Source organism: Bicyclus anynana, chromosome Z (genome assembly GCF_947172395.1).
Source record: "Bicyclus anynana chromosome Z, ilBicAnyn1.1, whole genome shotgun sequence".
NCBI classification, from domain to species: domain Eukaryota; kingdom Metazoa; phylum Arthropoda; class Insecta; order Lepidoptera; family Nymphalidae; genus Bicyclus; species Bicyclus anynana.
The window spans coordinates 20,770,700-20,796,392 of NC_069110.1; the positions used below are offsets into that span (position 1 = coordinate 20,770,700).

The following is a 25,693-nucleotide window of genomic DNA, read 5'->3' on the forward strand; positions in this document are numbered from 1 at the left end:
TTAAATAGTGCCGGTGCAATACTGAGGAGCACTTTATAAAAACTCGTGTTGGTTTGCACGCGAAAACATGAAAAAAGTTTACCTGTTACAGATACGCATTCACGAAAAATTATAAACGTCAAATGGAACTATATTCAACAAATAATTCGAGAGCTCCCTGCGTACTGGATTACGTACGTCATTTAGAGTAGTCGTAGATAACCAATTGGACAAACATGGCGGAGTACCTCAGGGATTTGTTATTTTCGGTGAAAAACCGACAGACGAGCTACATTGCCACAGTGTTGCAACGTCTGCAATTTCGCCTGTGCCATCGGTTCATTTTAACAGCGCCGGACTAGCCATAAGGCGGTAAGTAGTGCTACAGCCCCGCGTTTAGGTGGGAGCCCCGCGCTCCAGAAAAAAATGTGAGGCTAAAGGAGATAGTCCATTTCAGGTCCACTCTTGTACGTATCATTAAAATTTAAAAAATACAAGGAATTTATTAAAGTGAATAAATCTAACTAAATAAAAATAAATGAATAAAATAAAAACCCAAGCTTTTGAGTTAAATCAAGATGGTGCCCATAAAGCAACTATGACATGACAGTTGACAGCAAACGTCAAATCGAATAATGCATTGAAAACGTTGCCGAGGATGTCCTGTTAGCACGAGTCAGTCAAGTAACAGAGATTATGATAATACTTATAAGACAACGATTGACTACGATTATTGTTACAAAGGTGGTACAAAGTGTTTATTTGGAACATGTGTCGCGGAGCTGATTAGTCTCCTCAGAGTAATAAGTAGCATCAGAAACATTTTTAATTCTTGATAACAAATTATAATACATTTTGTTAAAATTTTACAGAATCAAGACCGGGAGCCGCAGCAGAAAAAGCTGAAACCGATAAGTGGCTCAAGTATGCCTCCCTGACAGAGAGTTACATATTTGTACCTTTTGCCGTGGAGACCCTAGGGCCATGGAGTCCCAGTGCCAAAAAAAATTACCGTATCATTTCACCGCGGCTAGTTGCCTCGACAGGTGACAGAAGGGCTCATTTTTTGCGCATGGTTGTCCAACGCGGAAATGCAGCTAGTACTCTTGCCACCATTCCACGTGGGCATGATTTGTATAGTTATTAGGATAAGTTAGCTTAATTTGTATTCTTTCTCATTATAAAAAAGAAGAATTAAAGTTTCTTAACGTTAGTAAGTATTCGTAAGACCCCAAACACGTTTGGTTATGTAATATTGTGCTTGTTCCGTCCGGTCTGTTCAGGCCGCTTAGTCGAATGCCCCGTAACTACTCTCCGATGATTAATGGACGCATTACCTTGCCATTCTTAATAAAATGTCAGAAAGTAAAAAAGGTATTTACACCACGTCCCAAGACACCTTCATTCCCGCAGAAATTTCAATATTGCGTGAGTATCGGGATCCAGTGTATATCTATTGCAAGTAGGTATGACTATGATTATTATTATTCTCATTTATTTATTTCTCCTTTTTTTTAAATTTTTAACAATGTTATACATAAAATACAAAGCACTATTAAAAACTTTTAAAAAAAATCAACCCTCCCGCTGCGGGACATTTGAGAGCCCGAGCAACCGGCGGTCAGGGTTCCAGAGTGAGGAACCTCCTCACAATACGCGCCGTCTCAAGAATCATTGCCTTCTGTATCCGACTCTTGATCCAACAGTTAAGCGAAAGCTTCTTAAGGTGTTGGTCGAAGCTTTTCGCTATAAGACCATTGACTGAAACAACTATCGGCACAATAATAGTTGACTCAACATTCCACATGGAGGTAATCTTGTGAGTAAGGTCCAAGTATTTTGATACTTTTTCCTTTTCAGCTTTAATCAGATTATCGTCATGTGGAACAGTGATATCAACAACTATTGCACGACGCACCGACCGATCAACTAGCACTATTTGTCTATTGGCAACAATATACCTGTCAGATGATAATCGTTCGGTCCCAGTAGAGCAATGCGGTCCGGGACATCTATAGCTCAACTTTTAAGCTATGTGAATTTTAAGAAATTAAATAACACGTTTCTCTACGTGTGTAAAGTCTGCCAATCCGGATTGGTGGAATATTAGCCTAACTCCTCTTATTCTGAATGGAGACTCTTACAACTGTGCAAAGTAAGAATTGAGTGATCTGCATCAAATCCCCAACCTTCCGAAAAAAGTTAAAGTCTCAACCCATTAATCTATGTTATCTACCTTCTTTAGACCTAATTACTCATGTATTGTTTAATAATCTGTGCTTATTATACTTATAGTAGATGTCCGTACATCCTGCCTTTCAATTAGTCTGTTAGTTATTTAAATCGTACAAAATCCTACAGCTAAATCAAAGTTTCATAACATTTAGGTAAAGCGGAACTGGTCCCTTCACAGGATTTGCCGTGACCGAAACCACTTTTCTATGATTAACGAATGAAAAGTTTGAAGTTGTTAATTGGTTGCTGAAATAAACTTTTCATATCATTTTGCCTAGTTAACTTAATTAGTTTTCGTTATATCGCTGAGAGCAGGACCTAATGTTTACGTCTTAAAACAGGGCGCACAATATAAAGAACTAGCCGATGCCCCGCGGTTTTTGTTTCCGTGAAAATATGGGGATATAATATAGCCTATGTATACATTCAAAAATAACGTGGCTATCTAGTGGTAAAATAATTTTTAAAATCGGTTCAGTAGATCCAGTAAGATTTCAATCTTACGCAAAGTTTGAATTCACGTGAACTGGCAATTATTGCGGAGTTTTTTACGTCTTTGGAAAACACGATATTTTTGGCTTCCTCTCGAACCTTTTTTGCAATTTTGTTGTAACTTTGTTGATTGTTGTTTTTTTTAGGTTTCAGGTGTTATGTTGGGATCTTGTGAAATACTAAGAGTTGGAATTTTTCTTTTTATGATAGACTTCGTTCGCGTAAAAATCGATGTCAACTTTCAACCCCTATTTCAAAATAGCGGACCCGGTCAAGGTCCGCTTTCACTTATATGCACTTCTTCCATAACCCCTAACTTATTTTACTAACAACCAAAACCTAACCAATCCTACCCTACTCTACCCTGCCCCTAATCCTACCCTACCCCTGCTTTACCTCTACCCTACTCCTAACCTGTATGACAAAAACTGTGATAACTCTGCTAATATATATGATACCAATATAAAATATAGCCTATAGCACTTCCCGATAACGTAACGTTCTACTGGTGAAAGAATTTTTAAAATCGGATCAGTAGTATCCGAAGATTACCCCTTTCAAAGAATGTTACAAACTTACAAACTTTACCTCTTTATAATATTAGTATAGATATAGATGAAAACAAGTACTTTTTGGCCAACTTTTTTCAGCAGTCACGGAAAAATAGATATAAAGGGTCGATCGCATAAAATGTAGTTATTTTTTTACCTATAAACAATAATTAGGTTTCTCTTCATTTAAATTCTCATTATCATCAACATAAACAACCCATATTCGGCTCAGTGTTGAGCATGAAGTCTCCTCTCAGAATATGAGGGGTTCGTAGTCCAATGGATGGTCATATTGTGTGTTAAATTAATATTGTAATAAAGTAAAGTACAACTACAGTGAACTATAACATGGAGTTTTATTTAATACAATTTAAAACCACGCTAGCCCAATGTTTGGCAGACTTCACACACTTTTCTAATTAACTTTGTTTATTTCGTACGTAAAAGTGACCTATGTGGAATTTTCGATTTCAGCCAAAACTGAGGTCGAAGCCAAAATTCGGGTTGGGTTTCGGCCGAAAAAGCTAATTTCGGTCGGATCGTATCAATTGGTAATGTGAGACTTTATTTGATAATACATTTCCGTCAAATATACTGTAATATTTGATAATAATACAGTATATTTGACGGCCTCCGTGGCGCAGTGGTATGCGCGGTAGATTTACAAAACGGAGGTCCTGGGTTCGATCCCCGGCTGGGCAGATTGAGATTTTCTTAATTAGTCCAGGTCTGGCTGGTGGGAGGCATCGGCCGTGGCTAGTTACCACCCTACCGGCAAAGACGTACCGCCAAGTGATTTAGCGTTCCGGTACGATGCCGTGTTGAAACCGAAAGGGATTTTCATCCTTTTCCTAACAAGTTAGCCCGCTTCCATCTTAGACTGCATCATCACTTACCATCAGGTGAGATTGTAGTCAAGGGCTAACTTGTAAAGAAAAAAAAATACTGTAGATTTGATTTTCCTTAAAAAGTATAGACAGAGACAGTACTTTTTAAGGTAAATCAAATCAGGCACACACGCTTGCCTTCCTTTCGAGCGATCAGACATATGCTGTCAAACGTCAGTCAAACCAAATTTGATTATTGGTCGTAGAAAGAAACAAACGTTAGTATGCAGGAGGTATGGGGAGCGATAAATCGATCTAGCTTTCATTCCAAAATTTTCGTTCCATTTGTACAAAATGTACCAAAACACAATACCATCATTCTTAATCATCAAAATACTAGTAAGAAAGAACACAAGTTCTAATCAGAAGTGTAGAAAGCAATTAGAATATAATCATTTAACAAAAAAATCCAAAAGACCTCACAACTTCGTCTTTTCGTAACCAACTTTAAAAATTCTTTTTTTTGTTTTTTCCCCTTAGTTTTCATGTAGTTCAGTAATTTTGTATTAAAATGAAAATAACGAAATATCCCATACTGTAGCACTTTCGTTACTTATGTTAAGACACTATAAACAGAAAAATAAAATCTTTTTAACAAGAAAATTAAACCTACTTCAAAAACATTAAAATAAAGCGAAAAATAACATCGTATATCGCTACATTTGATCACTTCGAAGGCAAACATATACAATTTTAAAGTAATATAAAAATATCTTAATAATAAAAAAAATATCTTCTTTTTTATGTTGATTTATGAGTTGATTATTATAGTCATAACTTTCCATTGTGCGGAATTATAAAGATGATTTTTTAACCGACTTCCAAAAAGGAGGAGGTTATACGTTCGGCTGTATGTATGTTTTTTTTTTTTATTTTTTTATGTATGTCCAGCGATAATTCCGTCAATTGTGGACCGATTTTGAAAATTCTTTTTTTGTTCTGTAGGGTTTACTTCCAGGGTAGTCCCATTTTTTTCATGTCAGGATCTGATGATGGCATCCTGGAGAAATTGAGAGGAACTTTCGAAAGTTGTAGAGACGGCGACTACGTTTGTTAGTGTTTCCATAAGGTATTTTAAACCACTACAACTTTATGAAGGTTTGGAGTTGGTCTGATGATGGAGCCGAAACACAGACGATGGAACTCGTCAAGGATTTACAGCAGCCACCTTTTGTTTGGGCTTGATTAATTTGTATTGATGAGTACTTTCCACCTATATGGGTTGTGACTGTATTAAGGGTCTGATGATGAAGACGAGGGACAGTGAAGAGAACTCCTCGACGGTTCACAGTAGCTACCTTGTGTTTGGACTTGATAAATTTGTATTGATGAGAACTTTCCACCAAGATGGATTGCGACTGTATTAAGGGTCTGGTGATGAAGACGAAGCACAGTGAAGAGAACTCCTCGACGGCTCACAGTAGCTACCTTGTGTTTGGACTTGATAATTTTGTATTCATAAGAACTTTCCACTTAGATAGGTTGTGACTGTACACACGCAGTGGGTATGCTAACACTAAAAATAAAAAAATAAAAATTTTAATAAAAAAAATTCAACCGACTTCCAACTCAAAAAATAACTTTAACTAAAAAGCAAAAAATAACATCCTACTTATGTGCTACCTTCTGATCAGTTTGAAGGCGGTGCCAAGCCAGTGTCGTGTTTTAATTAAAGCTGTTTCTGGAATAACCACAGAAATTTTGTAGTTTAAACGTATTTAATTAAAACATCACTGGCTTGGCACCGCCTTAAAACTGATCAGAAGGTAGCACATAAGTAGGATGTTATTTTTTGCTTTTTAGTTAAAGTTATTTTTTGAGTTGGAAGTCGGTTGAATTTTTTTTATTAAAATTTTTATTTATCATTTATCGAAAAATAAATATAAACGAATAGTATTTTTTTTTTTTATTCTTTACAGGTTAGCCCTTGACTACAATCTCAGCTGATGGTAAGTGATGATGCAGTCTAAGATGGAAGCGGGCTAACTTGTTAGGAGGAGGATGAATATCCACACCCCTTTCGGTTTCTACACGGCATCGTACCGGAACTTTAAATCGCTTGGCGGTACGTCTTTGCCGGTAGGGTTATAACTAGCCACGGCCGAAGCCTCCCACCAGCCAGACCTGGACAAATTAAGAAAATCTCAATCTGCCCAGCCGGGGATCGAACCCAGGACCTCCGTCTTGTAAATCTACCGCGCATACTACCGCGCCACGGTGGCCGTCAGTATTAAAAAAATTAAAAAATACAACCGAATTTAAAACCACAAAAAATTTTCTACTTTGCTTATGAACCTAGTTGTATTTCTGCGGTAGCTTTCTAATACACGCGAAAATACCTTGGACGGAGTATAATATACCCTGTCTACGGAAAATACATAAAAACGTTATTGAATGAGAAATAACCGATACAAATAAACGTGCGAAGCGTAAGCAGTTTATTCAATCACGATGACGAGAGCAGCGCCGGAGCTGTGTTGCTGTCAGTACTAATGTGATTATCATTGCTTCTTGGCTGTCTTACAGCCAGTTTCTTCATCGCAAGTAACAGTCAAAGTAACGTCATAAAAAAGTGACGGTCTTATTCACTGAAAAATAAAGTCTTCTTTACTACTTAGTACTTTTACTGAGCCGTGATAGCCCAGTGGATATGACCTCTGCCCCCGATTCAGGAGGGTGTGGGTTCGAATCCGGTCCGGAGCATGCACCTCCAACTTTTCAGTTGTGTGCATTTTAAGAAATTAAATATCATGTTTCTCAATCGCTGAAGGAAAACATCGTGAGGAAACCTGCATACCAGAGAATTATCTTAATTCTAAGCGTGTGTGAAGTCTGCCAATCCGCATTGGGCCAGCGTGGTCGTGAGCTCGAGTCTCCTCTCATTCTGAGAGGAGACTCGAGCTCAGCAGTGAGCCGAATATGGGTTGATGACGTGACTTTTACTGTTACTTTAGCTTTACATGAAGAAACTGGCTGTTACACCGATCCTCATTTCTATTTTCTGATTGTGTAAGTGCTGTAGTCTCCTTTACCAGGGAGGGTCATCGCAATGCTGGTGTGGCATACAATGCGTTGGTCCGTTGCGACGACTACGCAACGCACTAATAAGGCATCGTCCTTATGTTATTAAATGAATATACAGAGTGCTCGGGAGTATTTTCCATAACTTTGATTAATTTTCCTTAAAGAATATCTTTAAGGAAAATTAATCAAAAATGATTAAGGAACATAGCAACACCTTAACGCCTCATCGCCAACCAAGCGTCGTCGAGGCTACGGCTAGGCGACGTCTCGGCTACGGCTAGGTGACGCCAACAACTCGCTGACCACACGCTTACGTCTCTTCGTATGGTCCGAGAGGGCAGAGAATTATTTATTTTATAATTTAAATGTTTAATTAAAACGTATAAAAATTTTACAGATTGCCTGTCATAAAAAAGATTTTTGGACATTTGAGACACTAGCCTTTCCAAAATAAAGTAAATCTTGCTGTCGTAGGATTTGCAGGCTCTCAGTCTATGTTACCCTCAAAAATAATAAAATGTTTTGAGCAACTAAATTGTAATTATTTGACCCGAAGAATGACTAAACATACCTACACTAGCCTTAAAGGTACTGCTACACATGCTCTTAAATAGCATGCTAAAAACGTGCTATTAAGTATGTTCCATACGAGCATGCTTATTATCAGTTTACATTTGCTAGCAATAAGCATGCTATTTTAAGTATGCTCCTGAATAAGCATGCTCAAAGCAAACATTCCAATTACACATGCAAATTTGTATCTATCGCTCTCTGTCTATAGTATCGTGTTAGACAGGGAGAGATGAAGGTGAAGAGAATGCAGAATAGCAATGCTGATCCACTAGCATACTCAATAAGCAAACCTGTTCAGACGCGCTAAAAGCACGCCCCCTTCCACCCGCGCAGCAAGTAACATGCTCATAAATCACACGACTGTTGATTCTTGAGCAAGCTCGATATAAGCATGCTCATTATTAGCAATGTTGCGATACACATGCTAATAAGTAGCAACTGCTCAATAGTAGCATGTTTTCGTGCTTGAAATGAGCATGTGTAACAGTAGCTTAACGTTACATAGGTACTCGTAGGTAACACCAAGGCTGATGTGTATAATTGTTTGACGACAACGTGACAAACCACCGCGGAACTTTGTCACAATGGGTGAACGAAACTTATTGTTTGCTCACCATTGCTCACTATGCAGACGAACTGTTGTTTACAATTTTACAATTTTCTACTCTAGTTGGGAAAGTACGCATTTTCAAACAATATTGTTATCAGGGATCACGGGTACCTGCGGATTGCTCTAGTGCGAATTGTTCACAAAACTTGAATTGAAAAGCCTGGAAGGCTCAATTTGAATGCAGGAAAACTTTGCAATAGCTTTTATTTCTGTAGGAAAATGAATTTTCGACTTACGACGAATTGAGTGCCGTTTCTTTGTCTTTATGCATAGATTTACTTTACAAAGCAAATAGTGATTATTTTTTTCGTTTACTAGTAGTCAGTGAAAGAGTAAAGCAAAATATTACCATCAATCTACCTGTGAATGGTTGAAAAAGGGTTTTTATGGTACACCGCCTTCTCTCTATTTAAAACTATATTATGAATTAACATGCCTATATAAATAAATGTTAATTTAGTTGTTTATTACTCGGTTTCTTTTTGTTTCTTCATTTTTATTTTACTTAGTATAAATCATATAATATGTCAGTCAGTCAGTTAGTTTATAATTACAACTTTAGTTTAATAAATATTGTTATCATTGAGAATCGATTTGGTTTGTTGTAAGTTTTAAGTTAACCATACGTAGACACGTCCGTGAACACACAAGGTTTCACCTGAAAACCAGCGCCACAGCTCGCTGTGGCATCGTGCTGAGGTGGATACCTTTTTTGTCCACGACCAGATTTTTGTATATTCTGTTTGTTTCTTTAATTACTTGTGTGTGGACAAATAAAAATATATTCTATTCTATTCTATTATATTCTATATTACTTGGCAAATTAGTTCGTAACACTCCCAATGGTCAGCGCGGGCCGGGAGGGGGTACATATGCCCCACGCGCACGACTTGTTTTCTTAATAAACTTATTGACATAAAAATCACAGTTCTCCGTCATAGAAAGAGTCCATAGAGCTAGGCCGCGGGAAGACAGACCGCGTCCCCGTCCGGTCCCATAGTCAACGAGGAACCCTTATAGTTTCACCGTAGTCCGTATTATGGCGAAGGGACCTTAGAAACGAAGGGACAATGTGAGAATTCACTCAAATAGGTAAACGTAAAACATTGTCTGGCAATAGCTGTACAACATTTTGTATCGGTTTCGTTTCGTCGTATTTTATTTACGAGTGTTTCGCTTGAGTCACTTAATCTCACCGAGCAGATGTGTGCTCCGTTAAATTGCCTTTTCGCTCAAAAACATTCTCGAATATTACATTTTTCCCTTCGACAAAATAAGTCTCTAAAGCCTTGTGGAAATATACATACCCACGCACCCATTGTATGTTATTATCCGTTGAGACTACAGAAAATACCTATTCAGCGTTATTCACATACAAGTACGAGTATGCAATTCATATCAAGTAAACAGAGTAGGTGTGTACCAGTAGGTAGATATGTTTTCTGTGCCAGTACCAGTAGATTTAATAGCTTAACTTAATAATTTAAAAGGATTTGATTTTATTGGGAATACTATACTTTAATTAACTTATTGTTTCTAACTTTTTTACTTAAACATTTAGATTCTAGGCGATCTGAAATCTACATAAAATTGAAAGGTCACTCATTCATCACTAAATATCGAAAACAGCTTGACGCACGAAGATAAAATTTAGCAGTGAAGTAGTTTACAGTTATTAAACGTACGCTAAGAACTATTTTATGACAGGGCCGGATTAAGGAGGTTTAAAGGCGGGCGAAGTCGTGGGCGTCCGCTTGTTACGTACCTATACAATAGACTAGCGGATGTCCCACGGTTTCACCCGCGTAGGTCCCGTTCCGCGATATTTCCGCAATCAAAAATATCGCTATCGACAGTAGGTACAACGATATTTTTTTAATTTGCCATTTGTCATTTTCTTGTTTCAAGGTATGTCATGATGCATATTGGTTACAACTACCTGTTTCAATGTCTCTTAGTGGTTTTGGAACTTGAGAAAATCAAATCCAAGCCTCGGAGAGCACGCACACGGCATAGCCGCGGTAGATATCATTAACATCTGAGTAAAACCTTAAATACGTAAATCGCAATGCAGTAGCGTGATGTCTTTTGCGCCTATGTCTAAAACTCCTCTCCTAAGACCCGCTCTACACTCACACCTTTCACGGCGCGAACATCGTAAACAATTAGTATAAATGCGTTCGCGTTCGCGCGCCATGAACGGTCTCTACATTCACAGTTCAAGTCGTTCACGGCGCGAACATCGTAAAGCGGCGCGAATCCTGTGAAGCGGGACAAATACCGACACCGATTGGGGAACAGCGCGAAGCGTGAACGTAAACGCTCTCTACGTTCACAGTTCAAGTCGTTCACGGCGCGAACACTGTGACTTGTGAGTGTAGAGCGGGCCCAAGGAGACCTGTATGTCTATGATGCGCACCACAACATAACGCGGGAAAAAGAGACAAAGACTGATATCGCTTTCTCTTCCCTCACGCATATCATCGCAACAAAGGATATTTTGGATTGCACCGCTACTGGTCGACATTTGTATTTAATTTCTGTCGTTTCTAGATATATCATGGTGCACATTATAAACATATTAGCGTTGTAATGTCAGCCACTGACGACCAAGTAATTCCAAATGCCTGAAGCGCTAACGGCCTGACGTCGGATAAAACTGATCTTGTGTTGATCGCGATGTGTATGACATCATGCCGATTGCGACCAACACTCGATCAGTTTTAGGGGACGTCAATCTTTGAGACGAGTGGAAAACGAGATTACTTGATCGTCAGTGGCTGACATAATGGGCCATTAAAGACTTATTAATTATAGATTTCTGGCGGCCTACGTGGCAGTGGTATGCGTTGTGGATTTACAAGACAGAGTTCCTGGGTTCGATCCCGGTTCTGCTGATTGAGGTTTTCTTAATTGGTCGAAGTTTCAGCAGTGGCTAGTTACCACCCTACTGACAAAAAGACGTACCGCCAAGCAATTCACCGTTCCGATACGATGTCGTACAGAAACCGAAAGGGAAGCGGGTTTCATCCTCCTCCTAACTAGTTAGCCCGCTTCCAATTGCATTGCATCATCACTTACCATCAGGCGAGATAGTAGTCAAGGGCTAACTTGTAAAGAATAAAAAATAATCTTCTAAATAAAAATTATAAACCAAGGCATTTCTAACAGCACCAAGCAGGAAGTCAAAATAATACAAGTTAAGCCACTCATAATAAACATTTATTTATTATAATTCTACAATACAATACATACAACATACATTAGTAATACGATACGAGTAGATTTCATATAAATACGACAGCTTAGCTGATAATAAAATAGATCATAATATAGTATGCGCCAAACATGGAGCCCGCTCTGAACATGAAGCGTAGGTATGTAGGCATCGGCGCAGTGAACAAAACTCATGGTTTGCGGTTTGTATCTACAGAACGGACTACAAGTTTGGCTCATACTTTATTACAAATCATAATAAGAGATTCAAAGACGTCATCACCATCTCTACCTTATCCCACATAAGTGGGTCGTCAAAATATGTCGATCGGTTTCATTCGCTTCTATTAGGTACCTACTCGTCACTTGTCAACTACTCCGTTTAAACATGTCCTCTAAACACTTCAACCACTTCTTTTGCCTTCCTCCCCTCTTGTGTTTCTACTAACAATTTCAACATTTTTCTGGTAATATGCCTTTTATCCCTCCTCATTACATATCCATACAAAGCTAACCTTTTACTCCTCAACTTTTATGTCACTGGCGCCACTTTCAAACTCTCTCCTTAATACCCGACTTCGGCGAAGCCAAAAAGAAGGGTAATAATTTTGGCAGTCTATGTACGTATGTATTTACATACTCGCACGCGCGTTCCACCGTAGCGCCTAAACTACTGAATCGATTTTAATGAATGACGTGTCAAAAGATTCGTAAGATTCGTAAAGGCCCGGGTAACACATGAAATTTATCAAAAATTTTACTTTTTTACTCATTTCTCTATTTCTATCTGAAATATTTTCTTGTTTCGCCCTTTTAGGTGTGGGTATAACCCGACTACGGTTATAATTTTTGATTATTTTTTATACTGTACTCACACTACACATCCAATCCATCCCAACATACGCACATCATTCACATGCATTCTTTTACTATCCGTCGCCACCAGTGACAAATGGGAGTTTTTGGAAAAATACATTGCTTTCTGTGTCGATAAAAAATAAGTTGTATAGAATATACAACTTTCAACTCAAAATTAAGGAAATTAAGTTATTTTTCAAACACTGAAATACTGAAACTTGGAATCGCCTTTTATGTATATAATATACACAAGAACGTTTTTGAAAAAATATTGCCCACTATTCAACTAATTTTTGTGCCATCTAGTATCATATTATTAAACTACACCGTTCTACTAACTTTTTCTTTTGCTTTTTGCAAACTCACATAGTCCCGCTAGATGGCGATATATTAAATTGTGAGATGTCATGTTACTCAATTCAATACCCTCTATTTAAGGCGAAAAATACAATTTATTATTATTCTAGACAGGAAATCAACCCAAAGGTGATAATTTCACCGAAAGCTTATCTTTAGCAAATAGTGGAACGGGACACTTTCGTGCGTGTATCCATCGATTTATATCACGTAAAAATATTACCTTATACTAGTACAACTGAGGGTCAGACCCTTGAAACATGCAACCCTTCAACCACGTTCAAGATAACACGTTTTCAGTTTTCAATAAAATTGCAAAGATCTACCCACCACCGACTCCTTTCCCATAATATCTTGATGACGTATTCTTTAATATCCTTTTAAAAATTTAATTCTTTATAGAATACACAATAATACAGTTTTAATCTTACACAATACATAATAAATACGGCTAATGGGGATGATGACTAGGTTTAAACATATTGATTTTTATGATACATTTATACATAAAAAGCAAAGATTGTCTAGATATTTGCAAAATAAATAAGAAAACTAAATTAATCTATTGAAAATCTTTTATCGTAATTTTATGAAAATTCTCATACAGTTTTACCCTCCTTACATTTAATGTGACATTTTTCAATAAATTAACTATAAATATGAACGCACAAATAACAAAGATATTAGTAACTCTGTTTGAACGCCAATACAAATCTAACGATCATTATGACCTACGTCTTTAATTCGTACCATTTTGTATGGGGCGTTTTTCAGGGATCCGTGGCAGTGTCGCAAATGTGACCTTTTAAATCCCTGAAGCTCCGAAAGTACTGATCGCAAGTTCCCCTGTTACTTTTACAAAATTGCTTTACCATTAGCATACTCCTATTTTATATACAATTTAAAAAACAGTCATCATCCCTATTTAAGATATGACTATTTGAATTAAGTGCGTGGTTAATACGTGACAGCTTGAAGCATACTTTGTGCTCTAAACATAGGGAAATACTGACATTTATCAATAGTCTAAGCATCCGGCATTAGAAATATATACCATAATCTGTTATTTATTAGTGATATGAAATAAATGATAGATAACATTCACAGTGGCACATTGTAAATTAAATTGCGGCCAAACACATTTTACATATAAAACCTAGGACACCATGTACTAGATCAAAGTTAACTTAATACATTAAATTAAGCGTAATATACGTTTTCATTTGACGACTAAATAACTGATGAGGGTATACAAATAACATTACTAAACTGTTTATATCTGGCAACCCCATTATAGCAACGTGAATGTAGGCAATTTTCACCCTTTTGAATGTTGTAGGGAATGTTATTTTAACTAATGTACGATTTTTATTAAACTAACCACTGAGGGAAGTAAACTTAAATTGACTTTATGTACATTTAATTATAAATTTAATCCTTTATTATCATGTTAATCGGTCGTAATTTAACTAGGCAACCTATGTACAATCTGTCAATGTGAATATGTTCTATCATTTATTTTTTATCCCAATTAAATAACAGATGATATATATATTTCTTATGGCTTATCTCTTACTAAAATATTTATTAATACAATGTGAAATTGACTATGCAAACCATAGTAGGGATTACTTTCATGTTAGTGAAATATTTTTATGATCTTTTTAACAGTATCTGAAGATACAGTGTAATGTCACATGCAGCATTCATGTCAACATTGACGTGTGCGTTAACTAACTCAAAAGCATTTGGGCATCTTAGAAATTCCATAAATCGATTCTATAATAGAATAGTTAACAAACATTTAACAATTTTAAAATATAATAAACATTTCACTGAATAACTGATTTATTTTACTACACTCCGTCAAGAACTCTACAAATTTCAATTGTACTTTCTGTTTGAATTCTTCGTTTTTTTTTTTGCGGAGAATAGCAGTATAAAACAAATAAACTGTTCATTATTTATAATGAACTTCAGTCACAAGTAACGCCTGCTCCTATTCAATAATAAATAATTCTACAAAAGCGACATTCGTTAACGAATTTATTATTTATAATAAATTAGAATTATTGCTGCAGAGTAAATTAATCACTAATCTCAGATCTCACACAACATGATCAAACACTTACAATCGAATTTGGATTTTAATACATTTAACATCAATTTATTTATTTTTATTTCTACTAGGTAGACTTATATTATAATATTCTTATTAATTGTACTCATGCACATAACATATAAAGATACATTTGCTTGACGCGAGACCAGGTCAGGGCGTAGCATGTATAATTAATTAATAATGATTAATTAAATTGTGATATACTTATCAATAAATATTCATGTGTGTTATGAATATAAAAAAAAATAAAAAATTGTATTATTATTATTCCTATCAAGCGAGTTCTTTAAATTTACCGTTTTTGTTATGTCAGACATTGAATGTTTTCTCGTGGTTTTTGTAAAGTTTTATTGTCAGCTAAATGAACATAGAGGCAAGAAATTATATAAAATAGAGTGAAACGGCACACAATTTGATTTAAAAACTGAACATGTTGAGGTTTATAAATCTAACTGAATTCAAATAAGCAACCAGGTAAAATAAAATTTAACTTAAAAATAAATTGTAACAAATTCTATGTGATATTTGAGTGATGTTTAGCATAAAAAAGTATATAAAATAATTGTATTAAAATTAAATAAATAAACTTATTATGAAGTCATTCGTTTTTATATTAAAAATTTAATAATATTAATTATGTATAAAAAATTATAAGTAATTATAATAAATATTAAATTACTGCAACTCTAATATTGCGGATCCAATAAGCGTAAAATTCGTCAAATATTCGATCAAAATGATTCGTAGTAATGTTTCGAGAAGTAGTAGTTAATTTCAAAAATGTTTTAGTGTGACCCCGTTTTTGGGTTAAGACAATTCACAAGCAACAAGCAAGCAATAATGATGTACATACGTATACATACACACTGTGTTTATGTGCATTATTATTGCACCGAATAGAGTTAAGATGTCAGAGAAAGCAATAAAATTTATAGCAGATACGATATTATTATGTACACAACAATCATAATAATGTATTTTATTATAATTGTTAAAAACTACTAAAAATTACAAATAAATAAATGAGAGATTAAAACAATAATGATACAATATTATGCTTATTGAGATAAATTTAAATAAATATTAATTGTAATATTTATTAAGTTATATTGTGGCAGAACTTACGAACTATTACAAAAAATAACTGACTCCCTAAAACTAAGTGTAAACTAAGTTTTATATCAGCCAAAAAGTATAAAGTAAATGGAAATGTAAGGAATAGTTACAGCACTAGTGCGAACTACGTTGAGTCTATAGTTTACCACCTAAGCAATAGAAGCAATCAGGATCTTCTATGAAAAAGGATCGATCAGTTAGGGATCGAGTTCCGAGTCGGGCTTCAAAATATTAGGGTTGCCCTTCAAGAAATTCTAAATAGCAGTTTAGAAGTTGGATGGTCACTCTGAACCCTACCATATTAAACTGTATAGAGCGACATAAAAGAGTAGAAGTTAGTAAAAATTCAACTAATAAACTCGCTGTGTGGCCACACCAAATTTATTGTCATTTTCAAAACGATCTGTCATTATAGAGCAACCCATCAATATTGATAATTACCAGACGAATTACAAAAAATATTTAAATAAGATTTACTTTCTTTTAAATTTAATAAATGTATATCATGAAATTAGCTATCTTAGTACTCATACCATGATGCTCGGGGCTAAATAGGGATATAACGAGTTACGAATATAATTTATTAGATAGTAATATTATTTTCAACCGATCATCTTATTTAAAATAAGAACATAATATTATTATATGCGTATACAATAAAATATCAATTATTAACAAGTTGCAGCCTAAGTGGTTGACAGAATACAGTGTTACCATAAGAACGACATAAGTGACTACAGCGCCCTCATTTATTTTCTACTCTTTTGTGTCTATATCCTATGCACTATAGATCATGATGGAAATATTATAAAATATATATGAGACATAATATCTCAGTGGCTATGAAATCTGCCTTCAAATCGAAATTATAAGGACCACCGCTTATGTGACGCAACGCTCTGTCGTACCATGACAAAACACTGTATCTAAACAATATCCATTTTCGTAGTCACATCTTTTTAATTTCAGACCTCTATTACCTATTAGCTGTATACTTTTAAAGCACTTTCCAGTTTCCTTTTCAAGATTAAAAAAAAAATATAATATATAAATCGAAATTCATTTATTTCGAGTAGGCTTAATTTATAAGTGCTTTTTTCATAACATCAAGTTTTACTCTTTCAACATACTTTAAAATATATGTACGACTCTTCCAGTAAATGTGTGTTACAACACTGGATCTAAAGATACGGTGTAATGTCATAGTACTGCAGTGCGTTGTATTTGTCACCATTTCATACAAACAACAACACAAATTATTTATTTTGTCTTATTTTTTCATTAAAACTAAATGCAAACGTTCAGTCTTGGAATGTTGGAAAGAAGAGGCAAAACATGAAAAAAATAGTTTTTGTCTATTCCGGCGTCAGAGCAGGATTTCCTAAACAATGGGCTTTGTTTAGTTGATTATTATACATTTGTATGAGACAAATTATTTTGTGTTATATGAGACAAATTATTTTGTGTCATATTACAATGGTTTAGTTAGACTATACAGAGATCGTAGCACTCCTCCTACTCCAAGTGGTGTAATATCCAGCATTTCAAATATATACCCTCATTTGTTATTTATTTGGGATAGCAAATAAATGATAGAAAATATATTTACATTGACACATAGCATATAGATTGCCTAGTTAAATTGCGCCCAGGCACATTCTTCATACAAAATCTAGGAAACCATGAACTAGATCAAAGGCAACCTTAAGCCAGTAACCAGTTAAATTAAGCATAAAATGAGTTTTCATTTGACATATTAGACATCTCAGCAGTTTCTCAACGTGTGGGCCTTAAAATGAACATGAGTAAGACGAAGATCATCGATTTGATAGTGGTAGATAATGAATTTATCACCCAAGCCCGCGAACCCACATTGGGGCAGCGTGGTGGTGGTTCAAATCTTGTCTCTGTAAGAAGAGGCCTGGGCATATAGTGGGTCATGAAAATGTGCTGATGAATATTGTTTGGGAAACCCTGCTTCCGATTTTAGAGTATCATAGCATGCTAAACTGGTAAACTGAGTAACATATCTCAACAAATTAATTATGAAGTAAATTTCACAAAACAGATTAAGAGCCGGTTGACAACCTTCTGATAAGTATTGGATAGTCTCACTTTAAGTTTTGTTACTTTTTAACCGACTTCAAAAAGGAATAGGTACACAAGTTGACCGGTATTTTTTTTTACTTTATGTAAAATAACAAAGAAAAAACATGTAAATAAGCTATCAAACACTTATCAGACGGCGCAAGGCCCTGTTGTGCGGCGACAGTAAATACAACATTATGCGCTAAGTAGTGTGTCACAACCATTTTAAAACAAATAAATAATAACATTTGGACACAAGACAACAATAACACTATGAATTTAAACAAATCGTAAATTCAATAAAGCAATTCGTTACGAGCTACGAGTAATTCAGTTAGGACGACCATAGACAAACCAGACCTAAGCGAATTTGAAAACTAAAAATCGTCAAAGCATACAATAATTTCCAGGATATTTCTGTTTGTAAACCAAAATATTAATTACCATCTGCGTCAGCAAAGTCGTCAGTTAAATATTTTTTATGGATAAGTTTTATTAAATATAATTATAGTAGGCATACTCCTAAAATAAATTTAGAAACCTACCTACTCCTAAATGTATGTGTGATGTATTCTAATTTGTAAAGGTTTGTATAGAATATAGACTAATAGTAAAACTATCATTACCATACTATGTCAAAACACTGTATCCAAAAACATCGAAATTAATTAATTTTAATTAGGCTTAATTTACAAGCACTTTTAAAACATCAAGCTTGACCTCCTTGTGTCCCTTATTGGTAGATACAGTATATGTACTCTATGAATGCATTTCTCAGTGCCGAAACTGTTGAAAGGAAACACTGTATCTGTAGATACACTGTAATGTCATAGTACGGTAGAATGTATTTGAATACAACATTTTGTAAATTGAAAATTACGATTACAAATTGTAAATCAGACTATATATGGAATGCACGAAATAACAACGTAAGATCATAATAAAAATAAAGAAAATAGATTATCATCGCCCTGTATCGAGTCATGACGTCATAGTGTGACAAACATGTCAAGTGTGACATACATATCATAGTGTGAACAATATGTCAAGTGTGACATATATATCATAGTGTGACAAATATGTCAGTGTGACAATGTGATAGTGTGACATTAGTGACACGCTTAAGCTTTCCTCACAAGAAGGCAGCAGGCCGTCAGTCCCGTAGACACTCTGGCGAGCGCTGTGAAACAGATCGAACGCCTCGCGAAGTCGATTTTCTCGCAGAACACCTGTAAACGAGAAATATTTAGATACTACCGATTCGGTATTTGAGTATTTATTTATCAAACCACAAAATTGATTATTTTTAGAAAATAATATTTTTTTGTAGAAAATGGGTATATTTATATATACCATCCCGGACTTTATTGTAGATTATAAAAGAGGATTGCATGTTGTTATATCTTCAAGGGCAGCGTCACAATTACACAAATCTTGACGAAATATTTTAAACTAGCTGATATCCGCGACTTTGTCCGCATAAAATTAAATCGTGTCCATTCAAAATTTCAGCCAAATCCATTCAGTAGTTTTTCTCACAAATCTCGTGAGAACATTAGTCCACCTGCGGGGAGCGAACCACCACCTCTCGGTGATCAGTACAGCACCTTTACTGTTGAGCTATTAAGGCTTCTTTCTTTAAAATCTGTAACCAACCTTGAATGACTGCGGTATTTCTTCAATAGCACGATGTATGAGCGTATTATTCACATATAAGCAGTTGGCCGCTCCATTCTCTGGGACAGTGAGGGTCTGGTACGTGAACGTGGCCCCATTCTCAATCCTCTTCAGCATTTCCTTAGCTTCTTTGCTCGCAGACACGCACAGTATGTCTGGGCCAGCAGTGCTGATGTATCGTTTTAAGTGTCGCACACCTTTGGAAACCTAAAATGCATGTTATTTTATGTGAAAACTGCAGGGCATGGGCCTTTTGTAGGACCTTCCAAGCATCATGATCCTGAGCCGCCTGCAGCCAGCGAATGTCTGCGACTCGCTTGATGTCAGTACACCTGGTCGACCAACACTGCGTTCCATAGAGCCATTCTAGCACCTGAGGACCCGAACGTCCATCGCTGAGCTATGTCGGTACAGAATGCATGGTACTGTATGGTATAATATAATGGTTATTTATTTTTGTGTTTTCTTCAGAAAAGAGCATAACCGTGGCTCGCCCTATAGTGAACCTATAAAGAAGGAGGCCTGGCCCTATAATGAGCCCATAAAGAAGGGAGGCTGGCAATATAGTGAGTCTATAAAAAAAAAGACTGGTCCTATAGCAAGTCTATAAAGAAGAAAGTCTGGCCCTGTAGTGAGGCTATAAAGAAGGAAGCGCCGTACAATACTTGTCGATATTTATGTGGATATGTTCCACATGACGATAATCTAGCTAAAATTGTTCAAAATATGTACTTGGACCTGGCTGAGAAGATTACCGTCATGTCGAATGTTGAGTCAACTATTAATGTTCCGATAGTCGTTTCAGTCAATGGTCTTATAGCGTAAAGCTTTGACCAACACCTTAAGAAGCTTTCGCTTAACTGCTGGGTCAAGGGTCATATACAGAAGGCAGTGATTCTCGAAACGGTCCGTATTGTGAGGAGAATCCTCACACTGTAGCCCTAACCGTCTGTTGCTTGCACACTCAAAAGCTCTGCAGTGGGAGGGATACATTTTTTTATAATTTTTTAATAGTGTTTTGTATTTTATATTTATGTTAAAAATTGAAAGAAAAAGGATAAACAAATAAATAAGCAGAAATAAAATATACATAACGAATTACCTTAATAGGTGTGCAAGGAAACTCAGGGAATGCATCTGCTAATGCACTGGCACCTGCTTCATTGCTGGTTTCGGAAATGCCAACAAAGAACTCCCTCCCTGGAAAAAATAGTAGATTATGAAACACTTGCGTAATAAAGGTTATTAAAGCTAGAGTGTTTTTTTTTTATATTCTTTACAAGTTAGCCCTTCACTACAATCTCACCTGATGGTATCTAAGTGATGATGCAATCTAAGATGCAAGCAGCCTAACTTGTTAGGAGGAGGTTGAAAATCCACACACATTTCGGGTTCTACAGGCTATAGGAACGCTAAATCGATTGACGGTACGTCTTTGCCGGTAGGGTGGTAACTAGCCACGGTGGAAAACTCCCACCAGCCAGACCTATACATACTAATAATATAGAGGTAAAGTATGAGTAATCGACAGAACCGATTATAAAAATTCTTTTAACACTAGAAAGCCACGTTATTTGTAAGTGTCAAAGACTATGTAAAAAATGTGCGTGTCGGGCCACGCGCAGAGTAGGGTTCCTTAGATTAAGTTACTTAGATTAAGCACTTTAATCCAATTACGACCACAATTTATAACATAAATTATAATAACCTCTTAGTTTGTCGTCAGCTGAAAATAAATTTAATTATGACTCTCTTACCAGTGAACAGTACATCTGAACCAGCAAGTTTAGCTTCAGGGTCTGTGATATCAATAATTGTTTGTCCAAGGTCTTTTTGCAACACTTCTTTGAGGGCATCCATCTATAATGAAAAAAAAAAACAGTTTATAGTTTGACATTAGTAATACTGTAATACTGGAGGGGTAATAAAGAAATTAGATTTAAGTTGTCCCAATTGCTGCTAGCTACAGAACTCATATATGCACCACAAGATGTTTTGTGATGATACATAATATTATCAACCCTAAATGGCTAATTAGTTGTGTCACTCCCAAAAGAGGAGTGTGACAGAGAATTTAACTCCATAAACAATTTATGGCAAGTGCACAGATGATCAGAGCTGGGTTGGGTGTAAGTAAGAATAAGGGAGATGCAATTATTGAAAGTATTCAAGGCCAGAGTCTTTACAAACATTTTCATGATAGAGTACTTCAAATTATATGTGAAGCCATAGTAGTAGCCTTTTAGTAGGTTCTGCACCTGATTGGACTTTGTTAATGGATATGTATGAAAAACATTATAAAATCCCTATATGGATGTGGCTATTTCAAGATAGATACTTGTTGAGCTTACTGTGCCGTGGGAGACTAACATTCCTAGGGACCACATTATAAAAGTGAATAAATATTATGACCTAACAAATGAACTAAGAATGGCTATATAGTTAGTCTGTATGCCATGGAAGTAGGTGCGAGAGGATTACCAGCAAAATCTCTCAAAAAAATTCAGGACTCTGCTTGGAGATTTTCTCTCTACCACGCGATTGACCTGGCACCCGCACGGTGAATCCATGGAATACTAAGATATTCGTCTCTCAGTTGAGCACTCACATTTCTTTGGCTGTGTACGGCCTGAATAAGTGCCACAGCTTGGGCGGCGACTTCAGGCAAAGTATCCATAGATTATTGATGGAACCTCACCTTAATGTTAATAATAAGTAATGTTTGTTGCAAAACCAAAGAGATCAATCACAACAATAAAATTTTCTTAGTATTTGATTGTTCGATATCAACAAACAGGCTCCAAATTGTCTTTTGTTTCTTTAAATTCTGGTTCGAAATTCAAAAAAAGACTATTGAATGAAATTATGAATGTGCCAGGTTCAAAACTGCATAAACACTTTTTGTTCGACATAATATTATAAAATTTTAGCTAGGACCAAACGAAACTGAAAATGCAAGGTGGGCCAATAGATGTGTCTAGAAAATTGAAATGTTGTGTCAAGTATTGTCTTGAAATGAAATATTCAAAGTTCTATGTAGAGTCGTGATAGCCCAGTGGATAAAACCTTTGCCCAAGATTCTGGAAAATAAGAAATTAAATATCACATGTCTCAAATGGTGAAAGAAAAACATCAAGAGGAAACCAGAGAATTTTTGTAATTCTCTGTGTGTGTGAAGTCTGCCAATCCGCATTGGACCAGCATGGTGGACTATAAAACCCTCTTATTCTGAGAAGAAACTCAAACTTAGCAGTGAGTTAAAATATGGGTTGATAATGATGAAAGTTGAATGAAACGCTCAAATGTTCATCTTTGGTGCCACTACCATAACTAACTATATGTTTTGAAGATATCTAGCCATTAGGCCCCTAGACTTTCTAAAACTTCCTTTCGATATTATAATAATATTATAAATGCATAATGAATCAAATACTTGAAGAAAATTAAATTGTACTCACAATAATTTCCTCTGTAGCAGAAATTGGACGCGGGAACAGAGCGATGCCGTGGCACACAATCACCAAATCTTCGAATACTATGTTTTCAGGGAAAAATGCATCCGTTTCTATATCTATCAGTTCGAGATTTAGCTCTCTGAGTAATCGCAAGTAATTGTCGTACTGACGCCGAGCGTCGTTCAAGTCTGCTTTATCCGTAACTCGAAGTTCTGGTAGTAACTTTCCAACTATGGCATGAGTATACTCATGCATTTTGAAATCCATTTCTTCGTATGACGCCCAGCCCAACCGACGCCCAAATTCCAATTGGGCGAACGGCCAAACCCCACAGTTTAGAATAAACACTTGGTGGAGATGGAGACAGATAATTCTACACTGAGATTCACTGATCAAAAGATGCACGTGTTTTAACTACTGACCGATATCATTTGTTTTCTAAACTGTAATTATGTGTTGAAAAATTTGTATTGGAATTACGAATTTATAGCAATTTACATTTTGTCTTTTTTTTGACATGACATGACTAACACCACAGAACACTGATACCACAAAACACTAATACTCTGTAACTCTGATCACAGGATACTAATACTGATTACTGACTAATACAGGCGAGGCGAACACAGACGACAAATGACGATGATCATAGATAATACATCATATTATTTAATACTAGCGGACGCCCGCGACTTCGTCCACGTAAAAATCTATGTCAACTTTTAACCCCTATTTCACACCCTTCTATTTATAGTTTTGCAAACTTTATAACGTATACCTAATAAATAGTCCACTAATTTTACATTTACAATTAACTAGCGGACGCCCGCGACTTCGTCCGCGTGAAAGTCGTTGTAAACTTTCAACTACCCCTATCCTACCCTACCCTACCCCTACCCTACCCAACCTTCTTTATTTATTCCCCCCCCCCCCGCGAGTCGCATCGAGCGCGGCAACCGTTACACAAAAAAAATCCATATAGCATGAATTAGTATTCACGCGCGATGGCTTAGCGTATTTCTTGTATAACTTTGGTGTTTCTTTACCGATTTTTATGATTCTTTTTTTATTGAATGGGGATGATGACTAGGTTTGAATATATTGATTTTTATGATACATTCGGGTAAATAGGGTCAATGTTAACTAATTTATACATAAAAAGCAAGGATTGTCTGGATATTTGCAAAATAAATGAGATTATAAAATTTCAAAAACTATTAAAAAAAAATTATCGTAATTAGATGAAAATTCATACAGTTTTAGCTTCCTTACATTAAATATGACATTTTTTATTATATGAACTATAAAGATAAACGCACAAATAACAAAGATATTAGTAATTTTGTTTGAACGCGCATACAAATGTAACGATCATTACATTGCCTATGACGTCATTTTTTCGAGCCATTTTGTATGGGGCGTTTTTCAGGGATCCGTGGCAACGCCGCAAATCTGACTCTTTAAATCCCTGTAGCTCCGAAAGTAATGATCGCAGATATCCTGTTCCTTTTACAAAATTGCTTTACTATTAGTATACTCTTAATTTATATACAATTTAAAAAACTGTCATCATCCCTATTTAATGTTAACTTTTTTAGCTAGGGATGAGTGATGAGTGTTATAAACATAAGAGTAGACAGACATAATTAGAAAGCTCCGAACTGTTAAGCTATCGGAAGTTACACGTGTTATTGTGAGTCAACCATAAAAGATCGACATATATATGCTGTTGTGTTTTTATAGATAATTTTAAGGAGAACATTTCCGTCATACATGATTTCTATGTATCTTTAACCATTAAAGCTGTACACGCGACGGAAGCTAAAAAAATTGAGTAACATCTCCCGTTTTCTCAACATTTCTCTTCACTGCTCTGCTCCTATTGATCGTAACGTAATGAAAAGTATACTATAACCTGCCCAGGAGTATGTAGAATAATTGCACCAAGTTTCGTTAAAATCCGTCCAGTAGTTTTTGTTTCTATAAAGAACATACAGACAGACAGACAGACAAAAATTTTACTGATTGCATTTTTGGCATCAGTATCGATCACTAATCACCCCCTGATAGTTATTTTGGAAATATATTTCATGTACAGAATTGACCTCTCTACAGATTTATTATAAGTATAGATATAGATGTAACTAAGAAAATGAAGGACTATCCATACAAACTTTCTACCCCTACTTCACTCGTTTCTGATTTTATTTTCGTATTATGGTCTCAAAAAAACTTTTTAAGCACAGTTTTATTTGAATTTATTTAGTGGTTTCAGCGTGATGCCCGGTCAAAAAAAGGCAGACAGACAGACAAAAATAACAAAAAAGTAGTAATATGATGATTAAAGCGCTCTAGAGTTGCTGACTTTTTTCTTGAAAATAACTTCTACCATAGGAGATCGGTCGAATAAGACTTGAAAGTGTTCATTGTTGAAAATAGTGGCAAAAATAGTA

At 35.7% G+C, this 25,693-nt stretch overlaps 1 protein-coding gene across 1 annotated transcript; it reads right to left on the bottom strand.

Annotated features, from left to right (window-relative positions):
- Positions 1–11,551: 11,551 nt before the first annotated feature.
- On the bottom strand, positions 11,552–23,822 carry LOC128199711 (N(G),N(G)-dimethylarginine dimethylaminohydrolase 1). The gene is made up of 5 exons (XM_052890589.1): positions 23,244–23,822; positions 21,543–21,645; positions 20,888–20,985; positions 19,765–19,992; positions 11,552–19,337 (listed from the first exon to the last, which is right to left on the bottom strand). The coding sequence occupies exons 1-5, from the start codon at positions 23,505–23,507 to the stop codon at positions 19,230–19,232; spliced, it is 801 nt and encodes a 266-aa protein (XP_052746549.1). The 5' UTR covers positions 23,508–23,822; the 3' UTR covers positions 11,552–19,229.
- Between the last annotated feature and the right edge of the window lie 1,871 nt (positions 23,823–25,693).